At 44.8% G+C, this 14068-nt stretch overlaps 1 protein-coding gene across 4 annotated transcripts in view; it reads right to left on the bottom strand.

Moving 5' to 3' along the window:
* The window catches only part of ARIH2 (ariadne RBR E3 ubiquitin protein ligase 2), a 30262-nt gene that overhangs the window by 14661 nt on the left and 1533 nt on the right, over nt 1-14068 (bottom strand). For 3 of the 4 annotated variants that reach the window (XM_067003228.1, XM_067003226.1, XM_067003227.1), the window contains one exon: nt 11576-11922. In XM_067003228.1, the coding sequence (XP_066859329.1) occupies nt 11576-11824 (249 nt within the window). In that variant the 5' untranslated portion in view covers nt 11825-11922. Of the gene's footprint in view, nt 1-2993; nt 3018-11575; nt 11923-14068 lie in introns of those variants that run through there. The other variant, XM_013180297.3, reaches the window with a different exon arrangement.

Raw genomic sequence — 14068 nt, 5'->3', positions numbered from 1 at the left:
GAGAGGCTCAGACCGGACTGGGCTCGGGGTCCTTGAGAAGTGCCCCACATCGGCCCCACAGGGCAGGCTGAGGCTGCTTACAGAGCTGGAGAAGCAGCAACAAACTGCAAGCACGGACATGCTCTGTCAGCACAGGGTAGGGGGAAAAATAATATACATATATACATAAATATATTTTCCCAAGCTTTCGGTGTAGAAAAGAAAGTTGTTGTGCACTGGAATAGACTGGGGTTACGGAAAGCTCCTCTGACAGGGACTATTTCCATGCAGACTTGCTCACCTTACACGGGCTCCTGGCAAGCACTAGTGCAGTCCATGCTAGCCAGAGCAAGTGCCTGAGCAGCCTCTAGAATCCTGCCACACGACATTTGAAGTCATGTTACAAGGGTACAAGCGAGCAAGTTCCCCTTGCTTCTACGGACCGGTTCCTTTCAGGAGAAAACAGCCTGGTCTGCTCGCACCCACCGGGACCACAAGCATCTGCTGGGCTGCTGAACTTTACCCGACCTCTGGACCCTTCGTGCCTTGATCGGGCTCACAGAGTCCAAACAAGGCAGGCCTCCTGCAAACACAGCGCCTCTCCCCTGGATTTGGGGAGGCTCCTGAGCCGACCTCCTCGCTCTGCTCTGTTTGGAGCGCCTGAGCAAGGCCAGAGCTCTGTCTCCCCCACTCAGAGAGAAGCTATCACCATCACATCTCTGTCTACCACACATTCAGAAAACACAATTTCTTCCATCCCAGCTGCAGGAAGAGATCCATTTTTTTCTAGAGAAGCTGCCAGTCCCAGTCACCAGCCAGAAAGCCACATACCACCTCAAACCCTGCTGCAGGTGAAAGGTGGAGCCCGATGCACTGGTAATATGGCCATGCAACAACCCCAGCACGGCCCCACAGGGAAAAACTACCTGTGGCTGCTGCCTCTGCGAAACAGACAGGCTCTGCACACCTACTGGCAACGTATCATTACCCTTCTACAACCAACCCACTGCAGAGGTGCAGTTTCACAACGTGACAGACCTATTCCTGCCACCTCTGGTTTCTGATCTGCCCAGGGTCATTTTTCAACGTTCAAAGAAACTTCTTCTAGAAGAACTGAAGCACCAGCTCATGCTGCCAGAGACCTGGGAGGTGACTTGCCCCGGCTTCACCAGCAATGGGATGTATGGAGCACACCCCGGCAGCGCTCACTCCCAGTGCAGCAGCCTTCGATCAGCGGCAGCGTGGCACACGGCGGACACGTGCAGCCTGCTCCTGTTTGCACGGACAAAGTGCCGCTGCCCGTCTCTGACAGGTTGCTTCAAGACCTCCGCCTGGCAGACCCAGGCAAGAGCTTCAGCTCGGGACAGACACCTTTGACTTGCTTGTACGAGGAAGACATCTGCATTTTGTTTCTGTAAAACAAACAAGCATCAGGAATGTGGTCTCTACAAGACCAGCTTCCTGCGAATGCAAACCACATGCTAATGAATCATTCTCTAACAGTAACTACATTATTTCTCGGTAGCAGTAAGAACTACCATCCTGACAAGAGGAAAAAAAAAACTTAAACGGGAAGCTCATCCGTAACACATGAAAATGAGTAGTTTTTGGTTGGATTTTCACAGCCTGAGGTGCAGCATCCGTCGCAGCACCACGACTCCAGGAACAATATACGGAGCGACTTGTTCCCAGAGGAGGAACCGATCAACAAGTCCCTCCAAGAATGAAAAATTACAGAAATACAAACAGTAGCGCTTATATCTAACAAACTGCCCTAACAATGAAACATTTTTGAGACACATTGTTAGGTAAAACGCAGAACTAGTGTTCTCGAAAGATGCCAGGTTAACAGATCTGGAGATAAGTCTATCATGGAAGAAATTTAAAATCAAGACGAGTGATTCTGCAAGGCTATTTCTTTTTGTTCCAGAACATGCTCCAAGGAAGTCCCATCACAAAGAAATTCCTTTCTGGCCTTGGCTGTGAACCCAACTCCTCACAGTGGCCAAACTTTGCTCCCCACCTGCACGCTCTCTTGTTCTTGGTAAGGGATGAAAAATAAAGCTTCTGCGACCATTCCTGTTTTGCTCCATCTACAAGCCCTGACCAGACCAGCTGTAGTGCCAATCTTATTACTCGCATCATAAAATCACCTGAAAATAAAAGATTTTGAATTCTTAAAGCCATGTTCATGATGCGAGTCCACTTTCACAAAAGCCCCAAAGCAGAAGAAAAGCACCCACTGCGGCCTCGCAGCACAGAAGTGAGTCTCGGTTGGCACTCAGGGCACACTGCCCAGCAGGGCGATTCCTGGACAGCCAGGAATTTTACACAATTAAAGGTCTCAAGCTTGAGAAACGTTTCAGAAAGAGCTATGATTCAGTCCTCTATCAGCAACTGGGTGACACAAGGGCCTTAGGTCATCCAAGACCAGTAACACTTCATCTCAGACACAAAACGGATTGAAAAAGATGCTTTTGAAAAATTGTCAGCTTTGTTTCCACTTTTCTATTCTCTTCTCAGAGAATTAAGACCCAAAGAAGATGCAAGATGGCCCTCTCAGTGCCTTGCTGGCAGCAGGATATTTCAGTAAAATACTTTTATAAGGACCCCAGTGCAGAAGGGAATGCATATTCTAGATGCTGCATTTCTATTTTGGTTTTTGTGTGCAACTGCAGAACTGCGCCAATCCTTCTGCATAACTTGAGTCCTCCAGAACTTTTCCAGCTCTGGTTAAATTTATTAAAATTGAGAAGAGGAAAACTAAAAACAACAACCAGGCTGAAAGATTGTATTTCGAATCATTTAATCTTTTAGGCCAGAAAAGACCTTAGAGATTATCAACCCGACACATCAAGTCCCATCACTAAACCATGTCCCCCAGTGCCACGTCTCTTAAATACCTCCAGGGACAGGGATCCACCACTTCCCCGGGCAGCCCGTCCCGGTGCTTGACCACACTCTCCACGAAGAGAGAATTTCTTTCCCTCATTCTCATTTCCCCTTTTTCTTACCATCAGTTTAAAACTTGCAGATCAAAGATTGGCTCAGTCCAAAACTGAACTTGGAAAATTCCTGATTCAAGACTGGCTTCTTTCTCTGCGATCGGGGTGAAAAGAGAAAATTGGCTGGGCAACACATCACCCAACCTGCAGTTTCCAGCTTGACGTTCAAAGAGAAATTTGGTCACTTCAGAAGCCTTTTCCAAGTCTCCCTCAGTTTAACTCTGACCTCCCAGTGACAGAAGACCGCGGACCGTCAGAAATGGGCACCCACCGCTCATGTTTGGCACCGCGCTGGAGAAGTGGCGCAGTGCCTCTGCACGAGGGAAGGGTGCCAAAGAGGAAGCTGCTCTGCTTAACGGGAAGTCTCTACAGGAGTTATAAAAAAAATCTAAAAAATTTACATAATGCCGGACAAAATTAGATTCTGAAAGTAGAACAAAGAAGAAATGTCATCACATTAAATACGTTTATTCGCTTTTTGAAGAAGAGAGCGCAGTGTTTTTCCCTCCTTATTTCAATCTCAAGGTTAATCTCCCTGGGCTCTCTCCTCTCCAAGATAAGCAAAATTCTCACGGTTCTGAAGTGTGAGAAAGAGCGTGGCACTCTTGGACAAGGCAGTATCAAAAGAATTTGCAAAGCTGCTCTGCAGGTACCTTGCTGGGTTTGGAAAGCACAAAGACAGCTCTGCCTCAACTTGCTTCCCCCGATAAGCTGTGTTGTTTGAAGAGCTGAAGTTTCTTCTCTCTACAGCAGAAAATCTTTTCAACCATGCCACTCTGACAGTTGCTCATTCAGACAGAAACGTTTCCTAAAAGCTAAAAAAAACAGTCTTTTGTAGAGCTTATATTCTACAGAAATTGCTCATGCATATTGATGTAGCATGCATAGCTCATGAGTTCGTTTCGCTTTTCTCCGAGGGATGGCCTATTTTTTTGGAGGTCTGCTTCAATCCTCACTTTTGCAGAAATCTGGTATCAGGAATTTAAAACAAAAACCCTCACGTGATTCTCAGAGATATTCAAGTCAGGGTGAGTTGGAGATGTTGTGATCTGGATGGAGCTGACGTCCCCTGGCTTTGCATCAAGCTGACGATTCACGTTAGTTCAGGGTTGCGCCGAAACGCCTGGCCAAGACGAACACGAACCTGGCATAAAGAAATACTACTTCCATTTCTTGTGTTTCCCCTAATCAAAGGTTTTATACAAATACAGCTAAGCAATTAGGATTAATCTTGAGAGGTATTTCTTTTAATCCACAAATACAGGTTTTGTTAGTTCTACCAGGAAAGGAAAGATTCATGAAAATACTAGTTTGGTGTTGCATCAAAACTTCTAAAAACACGCTCCAGTTCTTTAGAACAGTAAGAACACAGAGCAAGAGCTTCTGAAATTGTGGCTGTGGTGAGCAACGATGGGCAAAATAGAAGAGACTGAACTGAGCTCACAGTGGAGAACACTAACATGTCAGAAAGATACCGTACTTTTAATGGAATAATTTTGTCGAAGAAAAAAATACCTTCACATGTGCTTTACTTTAGGATACTGGTGTAAAGAAAGTGACCCAGAAATTGAAAAAAAAAAAAAATACTATTTTACTCTCATTTCTCATGTAGAAAATAGATCTGACTCTGTACATATCCCACTGGAAGAAACTGACTTCCCTGTTTTTACTGGAGGATTTATCAGAAAACTGCAGAAATATTAGGAATTCAGACAAAACAAAAAAAGGCAACCAAAAAGCTTTTTTTTGGACCACTTTTTCATTTTTGCTTTGATCTCTCTCTCTTATAAGCAGGCTTCCAAAACTCAGTCCTGGTGGAAAACTCCCGAGGTTGCAGGGGCTCGAGCTGTCATTGACATCACCTGCTATAAACACCCGAAGCGTTCAAAGTCTTGCAGCAAAGTCCTCCCTCCGCAACCGTCATGGGTTTCCAAGCGGTACAAGGCTGTTTTCAGAACTGAGCCCTAATTAATTTCACTCAACAGAAAAAAAGACAAAGTTACAACAGAGCATATATATACCCTGCCTAAAGCGTTCTGGGTTCAGTCATGCTTTCAAAAAGTGAGAAAAGGTCATCATCCATCTCTAGAAACCAGCCACAGCACTGCTCTGAATTTTTGCCTGATGTTTCATCCTCTGCTGGTGCTGCCCTGGTGAAAAAAATGCAATTTGGAGCCCGTAGCTGCAGCCTTGGCACCACGGAGCGGCCCCAGCGCTGCGTGAGCCCTGCTTCATCCCAGGGTTTGACTCTGCAGCCTGCCACTCACCTCTGGCGTGCAGAGACCTGGTGTCGGCACACAAACGAAGCATGTTTAGGAGGCAGAGAGCAGTTTGGGAAGGACAAACACCACCGGTGTTACTGTGCGAGGCTCACGGAGCTGTCAGCGCACAGCCTAGTCTGCCACACGCTGCAGAGAGGAGATCACAGGTTAAATTCCAAGCCCTCTCTAATCCATCCACTCTCCTGCACAGGACAGCGCAAATTTCAGCTGCCAACAAACAGGATCAGTGGGACTCAGCTAGGAAATCTCCACGTACGTATTTCTCAAGCTGTTACGCTATTCCTCCTGAGAAGATTCAGAAGCAAATTAAAAAAAAAAAAAAAAAAGCTTAAGCAAGACGGTCTGCCAGAAGGCATTGTTACAAAATAGCTAGGAGATTTCTTTCAAAGATTTAGAGTCAAAGAAATGCAGCAAGAGAGCTGTAAGACTGCACATGGGCATAATACTGACACAAGACTCACAGCTGTACTTGCAGAAAGTATTTTTTTTTTCCGAGGCAACATCTGAGATCAGCAGGGCACACTGCACTAATTCACCGTGCGCTGCTGAGAGCCCAGCAAAGTGCCCCACTGCTGCGCTCACCTCAGCCCTTGTCTAGGGACTCTCCAGCAAAACACAGGAGAAGTAGAAAATTCTTTCTGGCCACATGGAGGACGCGTAGTTAACAACCTGAATGCACGTGAGTGTGAGCAGTGGCTCAGGACACAGCTCACGGGGCAGCTAACTCAAACTGGCGAGCACTGGTGCACGCACACGGCTTGGGTAACTGCAGTGAGTAATCCCTGTTCAACCCCAAATAAAAAGGCCTCTACCTGACAGTCATAGCTTCTACGGGCATTTTTTTTTTTCCTTTTGTACTAAAGATGAAGAGGAGGAACACCTGCTTTGTAAAACAGCTTCACAGTGCACAGGTGAGCTCGTTTCTGTTGTGCCATCCTTAACAGCCACAGCACAGGGAGCTGGCAATGGACTGCAGCTGCATTGTGCCGCTCCTGTGATCACCTTGTCCAGCTGTAAGGCTGCAACAGGGAGCAGTTTCTGAAAAATTGTTTAGACATTTTTAATGACTTCTGCCTTGCCTCCACCTCCCACCAAGACCACGCTCATCAGCAGCTGTGCACAGATCTTCTGCTCGCTGCAGTGCCATGCTGGCTGTAAGACACACGTAACGTCAATCACAAAATGCGTGGGCTGTAATCACCCTCCACATTTGCGGCTCATTTTTCCAATTAAGTTGAGAACTTTGGCAGTCCTGGACAATACAGGACAAAACCAATTTCTCTCCTTAAACGACTTCATGGAGCGGTCATAGTCGCAAGGTCCAGGCTCTCCAGCCAGCTCTCCTATCTTGCCAACCAGAAGCCTAAGAACACTTACTACACTTTTTAAAGAGCAGTTTGGGAGTCAAAATAAAACACACACCGAGGACAGTTACAGACATCCTCATAAGACGTTTACCCTACTACTAAAACACAGCCATTGTGACCCTGACAGGCAACACCACAGCTCTTGTACAGCACAGCTTCCAGGAGCTTTTGGGAAACAAGAGCAGAGCAAGGACGAAGGCACTCCTCAAACGTGTTCCTGGGGTTACAGCTTCAGATGGCGTGCCCACGTAATGCTGGCTGGATGTCAAAACGCAGAACGCAGCACAGACGTAAACCTGCATGCCCCAACTAATCTAGGGCTCACAGGTACTCTGAAATAGCGTGTTATCGTTGCCAGCCACCACCCCGTGGGTTTTGTGGAGAAGTCAAATTTGCACGTCATGGTCTACCACTTACAGTAAATAATATTTAAACATTTACTAACTTTCTACTACTATATTTAACACTTTTGCTTAACCTCACATATCCTTGTGTTCTTACGGGCACCAACTTCGAACATGTATTTTTCAAACTCTGTTTTTATGTACGTACATTTGAATATTTCAAGGAGCTTTAAGCACAGGAGAGGTACTGAGGTATTTAGGCACAGCTAGTCTTTTCTGATTGCCATTTTATGTTGTATGCAAGTTCCATTAAGTCGTTACGGTGTAAAAAAGGACGACTACCCAACAGTACAGGTTTTCTCGGACAAGCACCCCACGCTACATACTGGCCGTGGTTTGCAGAGTGCTACGGGGAGGCAGAAGTCAGTCATTTGACATCTTGCTCTTTACAGACTTTCCGCAATCGCATCGAACCGGCGTTCTGCGGGTGCCAGCTCCTTTGGGTAGAGCTGCTCATTCCGGCTGCCAACCTCCGCGCACATGACTCTGGATCTGCTAAAGATGGTATTTGAGAAGGACGGCTGCCAGCTTCCACCAAGCAGCTCTACAAACTAACTGCTCTGTGTCAGCGCAATTTGAGTGTGTGGAAGGGTTTCAAAGGGCTGTGTTTTTATGAGCAAACGCTAATTTGGTTGAATTAAGAGACAACATCAATAAGGTGAGCAAAAATATGTGAAAACAGGTTTAACGCTGGCAGATCAGCAGCAATAACAGATTAATAGATTCAGTACTATGTCATGGCATCGAATCCTTTTTTGCATCTTTATTTTTATTCTTCAGAGGATGGGGTTCAGAGAAACGCATCAAAAGTGGTTATTTCACAGATCAATGGAAATATTTGCTGTCAGGTAAATATTAGCAGGTTACTCACATTAATTAACATTTTAAGTTCTCCAATCAGTTTTCCCAGTTTTACAATCCCTTCAGTTTTAGTGAAAAGCCTACAGCAGTATCAAGTGCCTGTACAACAACATCCTTCTCTTTCAATGTGCAAAAATGTTAGCTTCCTTGTGACTGACAATCAGCTTCTAAAAAATTCTAAAGTCAAGGTAACATTTTTCATGAACTTTCATTACAAACTGCTTTATCTGGTTGTTTAGATGGCCACTGTAAGAATTTGATAAAAAAAATAACAGAAAGATCCATCTCATCACTGAAATAGCGAAAACGCTGCCGGTTATTTGGAGCATCACAGATATTCCAGGCGTGTACAGAGACCCTCCGCAGAGCCAGGAAGTGTCATTCACCACCAAAAACAATATGACCTCATCACACTCCTAATTGCTCGCCAGTAACAGGGTCAACTTTGTTTGTGTAACTGTTGAGTATCGTACTGTTTGTGTATATCTGCTGATTCTGCCACTCTGGGACTCACAATCACGCAATGTGGAGTTGACGGTCATCTTGAAAACAAACTCACTACTGTCCAATTTTAATTCATTATTTTTTTGAAAGATACTGGATTCTATAAATATATCTACTTCTTAAAAAGAACTTCTGCAAATCCCTTTGCTGATCTGCAGGCAACAGGTGCTGCTCTGCTTCCAGGAGTATTGTCCTTAACAAGTGCTGATTGTTGGATCAGCTGGGCTTTTGGGGAATTAAAAGCGATCTGCTTCAATTCACAGGCCTCTTGGTCAGAAAAATCACAGTTTTGGAAAATATTAGCTTGAGATTTTCTTCAGGCATGTTTAAGTGGTAGCTCAGTCATCTATTTAGCTTTGTTAGGAGTGAGAACAACCTTGGCTTTAATTCGCAAGGAATGAAAAAGGTAGCCAAGAGGGTTTCCAAGGAAGATCACCCTTTACCTTGACGCTTGAAGAAAACAGCAATTTGACAGTCAGCCTGAAATAGCTGAATAAAAGTTAAAAAAAAAAAGGAGGATTAACGAGCAGAGTAAATTGCGTACTACTTATTTAGACTGTTATAAGCTAATAACAGTACAGATTGAAAGTATGAAACGTAAAGCTCTGAATACCTGGTTTTGGTCTTAAAAGAGCGTAGACAAAATGCCGTGTAAGAAACACACTCACAAGACTCCTTCAATTTAACCTTCAGAACATGAATCACCTAATGACAACATATAATAGCAGAACATTCAAACCTGGCTTTGAGCTCATTCACTGTATTCGGTTTTTAGTTTGCTTTAGGGATTTGTATTAGTCTCTTCATTTCTTGCGATAACAAATTATTCTGAGTTCATGTAATGAATTGCCTTCAACACCGCTCCTCCTGAAAACAGTCTTTAATTTACCTTCTTCTTTCCCTGCCAGGGGCAACCACTCATTCTTTAGTACGAACTAATGCTGAAAAAGCACTACATAACCACTACACATCACAAAGTCCAGCCCTGGAAACAAAAGGAGATGAAATCAGCGAAGTGAACTAGGGTGCTCCAAAAGAACAATCACAAATATCCAAAAAGAAGACACTGTAACAGGTAGTCTTCAAGGGAAGAAAAAAAAAAAAAGAGCTCAATGAGGTTAGAGGAGAAAAATGTTACTACAGATCTGACAAAAAAAATCAGCCTCTATTTATGCATCTCCTCTAAGTCAATGGAAAATAATGATAACAAATAGTTCAACATGTTCTATCCAATTTCCTTCTCCTCCATGCTAGCTAACACAACCCAAATTCTTTCCCCTCCAGTTTGTCTGAGAAAACAAGCAAAATCACAAGTTTCCTTGGGGGAAGAGAGGGGAAGGAAGAATCAGGGTTGCTAAAGCATTGTAAGAAAGGATGCCAGGAAACAAAAAGCACATGCTACAGATACACAACAGATTTCCAAGTTAAGAAATTTGTAATTCTTGCACCACTGTTGCTAGAAAACAGAGTTAACGTGGCACTTCAAGAGCCCGAGACTCAGTGAGTGGCTTACAACATCACATTTTTTCAGGTTTCTACCCAGATTTATTTTTATCTTCTCATGCAAAACCCACAACGTATAGCACTTCACTTTTAAGCAAATAAGCAGGCACATTCTTGAAGTGAAAGGAATCTTAAACGTTCTCTCCTTGGGCTCAAAAGAGTAGCATCTGGGACCAGATTCAAGCTAGCAGGTTGGTATTATCTGGTGAGCTATCACCTTTGCTGTTTTAACATAAGTGAGACCTCCAGAATTCTTGGAAAAACTGATTTCAACTTTGGAAGCCGGATTTTAATGGCTAAATAAAGTATTGCTTTTGTTAACTTAATTCAAGAGAACAATATGGCAGGCGTCGCCTTTCTGAAGGGTGCTTCATCTGAAGGCAAACAGTAAGCAGCAGAAAACCATTTCTAAATCTTTACTTATTCGCTAAGAACCAAGAGCAACTGGCAGCTGGATCAAAAGTGCTGACCAACTATTCTCATTTGCTCTTTTCTTTTGCCTCCCTTTTCTTACAGTCTGCAGGGAGCAGCAGGCATTCAGAGCTCGAACTGCACGTTTTGAAGGAATCACAGTCAAGAGTTTGAAAGCTAAGAAAGAGTAAAACATTTCATTTTCTGTGGTGGTGAATGCTGGAAATAAGCACAATAGACAGCAAAATCAGCTTGAGTTGCAGTATGGGCACACTTTATAGCCTGTAAGCTTTAGACTTCAGGCTTTATACTATTTCCTTAAGACTCTGATGTATAAAGGAGGATCAAGATCTCAAATTAATAAAGGTTCAGGCCAAATTAATATGAATTAAAAACTATCCAACGAGGTTTTTACGTGCTGCAGTTACCTGTCTTCAAGGGTTGCTCCAGAGACCAACAAGCACTAGGAGACATGCTACGAGGTAGACACATTGCTCATTTCAACCAAATGCCAACACCTTGCAGCTGAGGAAAGTCAGCTTTCCTCTGACCTGTGCTTGGACCAAAGCACACTGACAAGGCAGAAAGGGAACCTCCTCTTATTTCTAGTCTATGCTAGAGTCATCAGTTGCACAAAGAGGAGGAAAACTTCACAGAAGTCTTATTGAATATAATACCACGGAGCTGACTTGGAGTGGGAATCTTCTGTGATGAATTAGTCACTACAAGAGCTGGCAAGTTCATTGTACTTTAATTGCTTGTCACTGCAACGGGAGGGTTAATGCCTGCCACGACAGCTGATCTGTCTTTTTTGAAAGTCTATGATTATTCACTCAGAACCAACAAAGTGAGGTGTTTTTGTTAGAATTGGAGTTTTAGCACGTCTTCCTATCTGTCAGTTATCTTCTCGAACACAGATGAACCAAACTGTACCATCTAGGATTTGATTTCTTTTCTATACATCCTCTTTGCATTGATGCCAAAGTGTTTAACTCAGACTTTGGGCATGAATCTCAGCTCTGCAAAAAAAAGTTGTAAGAATCAACATACAGTAGGGAAGATTTTCAGGCCCCCAAACCAGCGTGCAACAACCGTAAACCTTTGAATCCGTTTTGAACAAGGGACCTCCAAGAATATTCCTCCAACCCCCCGTACCAGTAACATTGCCACAGCTTTCATTTCCAACTGTACGGCTGGCATTTGCCTTCTCAATCACAGACTTACTTTACCCCTGTGTCAATGCGGAAACCTTTCCTCACCTTTAACGTGGCAGCCAAGCTGGCCATGTGTTCGTTCAGAGTGCTCTCCGACTCCTTGTAAGTCAGGCAGGTGAACTGATATTCCTCTGGATCAAAGGCATCTGCTCCCTGCTGCTCCACGTCGTTAGCTACCCCATCATAATAATCCTCAATATCCCCAGGATCCTCATCCTCTTCCTCCTCCTCGCAATTAGGGTCATAATCCTCTTCATTGCTGTCAGAGCCCTGGCTGTTCATGTCCACGGACATCTTAATGCCCTGCCAAACTGCAGACCAGGAAAGCAATTGCAGCGTCTTTCTCTCCTCCAAACTTTATCGTTCTTTTGATTTCATCTGAGCTCTGTCTCCTAAGGGGGGAAAAACAGTTTTTTTTTCTGTTGCCTAAGAAATGGTAAGAGAGGCCACGGCAGCATCGCACAGGTGATCAAACAGCCAGGAACGGCCCGACACAACGGCCCAGCTGAGGAGGGTTTGTGTGCAGGGCCCCGGTTTGGATCCCCTGCAACTCACGCATCTGCAGAGCCAAGGCTGCTCTGACAGGTGAAGTCTAAAACCTCGGAGATGGGTTTTGATTGCACTATTGCCTGCCCCCCAGCGAGGGCCCCAAGAATTCCGTCATTTGGAAAGTGGCCCCATAGCCTTCACTACATGTATTTTCAGAAATCCATCCGGATTTTTAACATTAAGATTTTACCAACAGCCCGTAGTAGTGCAGAAAAGCATCATCTGCATTTCAGCAGCAGAAAAAAAAACACTTTAAGATCACAGGAGCTATGAAGGCAACCTGTGATACCCTGCACAAGTCCACGTTGCTTCAGACCCACAGGATTGAGTTGGACTTTAGAAAACATGACAGGCAAACAGATCTTTCTCAGACACCCCATTTAACGCTCTCCAACACCATCCCAAAGAAACAGTGGTGTTAATAATCCCTTTAACTAGGTTCTGCTGGACGTGATGTGGCTCGGGCCTCATCTCTGAGGGGGGGATAAAGCAAGTGCTCTCGTTACCGCCTGGATGTACATACATATTACCTTCTGAACGTAGACATTTGTACTCAAGTGTTGGCAGCTGCTGTTCAAGAGGAATCAGAACAGCCAAGCTACTTTTTCAGAGTCTCACCAGTATTGGAAAATTCACGTGAAATTCATTGGAAAATAACATGAATTAGAGCTCTGAGGGGTTCAGCAGGTAGAGCACTTACCATTTAACCAACCCCTTTAGTTTCAAAAGAGAATCTACTAAACACAAAAGAGTTAAAACACAATGCTGCAACCAAACTTTTCGGATGAAAATATAGACATAAAAGTTGTATTTTCTACAGGCAGCATATGTTGGTTTTTTACATGTACATGGCATTTCACATCATCTTGTTAGCTCTGATACATACATACACACACCCCCACGGTTTCACAATTTGTAGCTGCTAGGGAACATAACCAAGCTTTGACATTCCTGACTTTACAGCACAGAAAATCTCAGCTGTAAGTCTTCATTATTTTTCCTCAACTTGTTTTCTGGTTCCAATAAACTGACCAGGCAGCACAGCTAAAGCACTGAGAGATGTGATGTTCCATTCAACTGAGGAGCTGAGGCGACTTCAACAGATACAAACCTCCTCCAGTGCGAGAGGCGGAAGGCTAGGAGCTAATTATATTATCCCTGGAACTCTGGTCTCCGTTCCTTTCATTTGCCTCTTGATTTCTTAGCAACTCGCAGTGTAACACACAGCTCCTTCACATCACTGCCTCCCGCAGAACTCGGGAGGAGCAGTGACAATCTCTCTCCACGTTGGAAGGACCAGATGCGAAGTCTGGTTTGGCAGACACAAGGCAAGCCTATACTGTCCGTCCCTCCTGTCTGCGTAGAGTTAACAGTTCTGTTCCGGGTTAACCTGCATCACCACTGACCCCTTGCATAAAAGAAGCAAGGGATCTTTACTGTTAAGTCTCATGTTAAAGGAACCGCTTGTCTGAGAACCTAAAACCACCCTAAGCGTTCCCACAGGGATGTCAGTGGCTAAACGCGTGGCAGCTGTGCTCAGCAAGCCTGAGAGCACCACGAGGCCCAGGCACGTTTCACCAGAAGAGCTCCCAAACTCCGTCAGACCGTCCCACACGTTAGAGACGGAAAAAGCCCGTTTAACTTACGGTCCGTGTGCGACCTCAGCGCATCTCAAAGCAAGGGGCTGCTTTTAGAGACCTCAGCAGAGCGAGGGGCCTACACAGTACCTGAGCGGTTACGTGCCAGCCCCAGGGAGGACAGGCACAAGGGAGGGCAGAGTCTTTCTCCGGGCACCTAACGCTTACTTGAACAAACAGAGGAACTGCTCGTGTGGGCAAACGGGGTGTACCAGCAGGGAACGGGCAGCAGACTGGACGTCTTTTGTGAGTTCTGTCACAGCATCCTAGGGAAGAGTTCATTTCCAGCTTAACTTAACGCCGGACGGACGTGTGTGAAAGAGAGGAGGACTAAGGCTTCTGGGGACAAAAC

The sequence above is a fragment of the Anser cygnoides genome, chromosome 10 (genome assembly GCF_040182565.1).
Source record: "Anser cygnoides isolate HZ-2024a breed goose chromosome 10, Taihu_goose_T2T_genome, whole genome shotgun sequence".
Classification (NCBI taxonomy): domain Eukaryota; kingdom Metazoa; phylum Chordata; class Aves; order Anseriformes; family Anatidae; genus Anser; species Anser cygnoides.
This window is presented reverse-complemented; position numbering and strand designations above follow the sequence as displayed.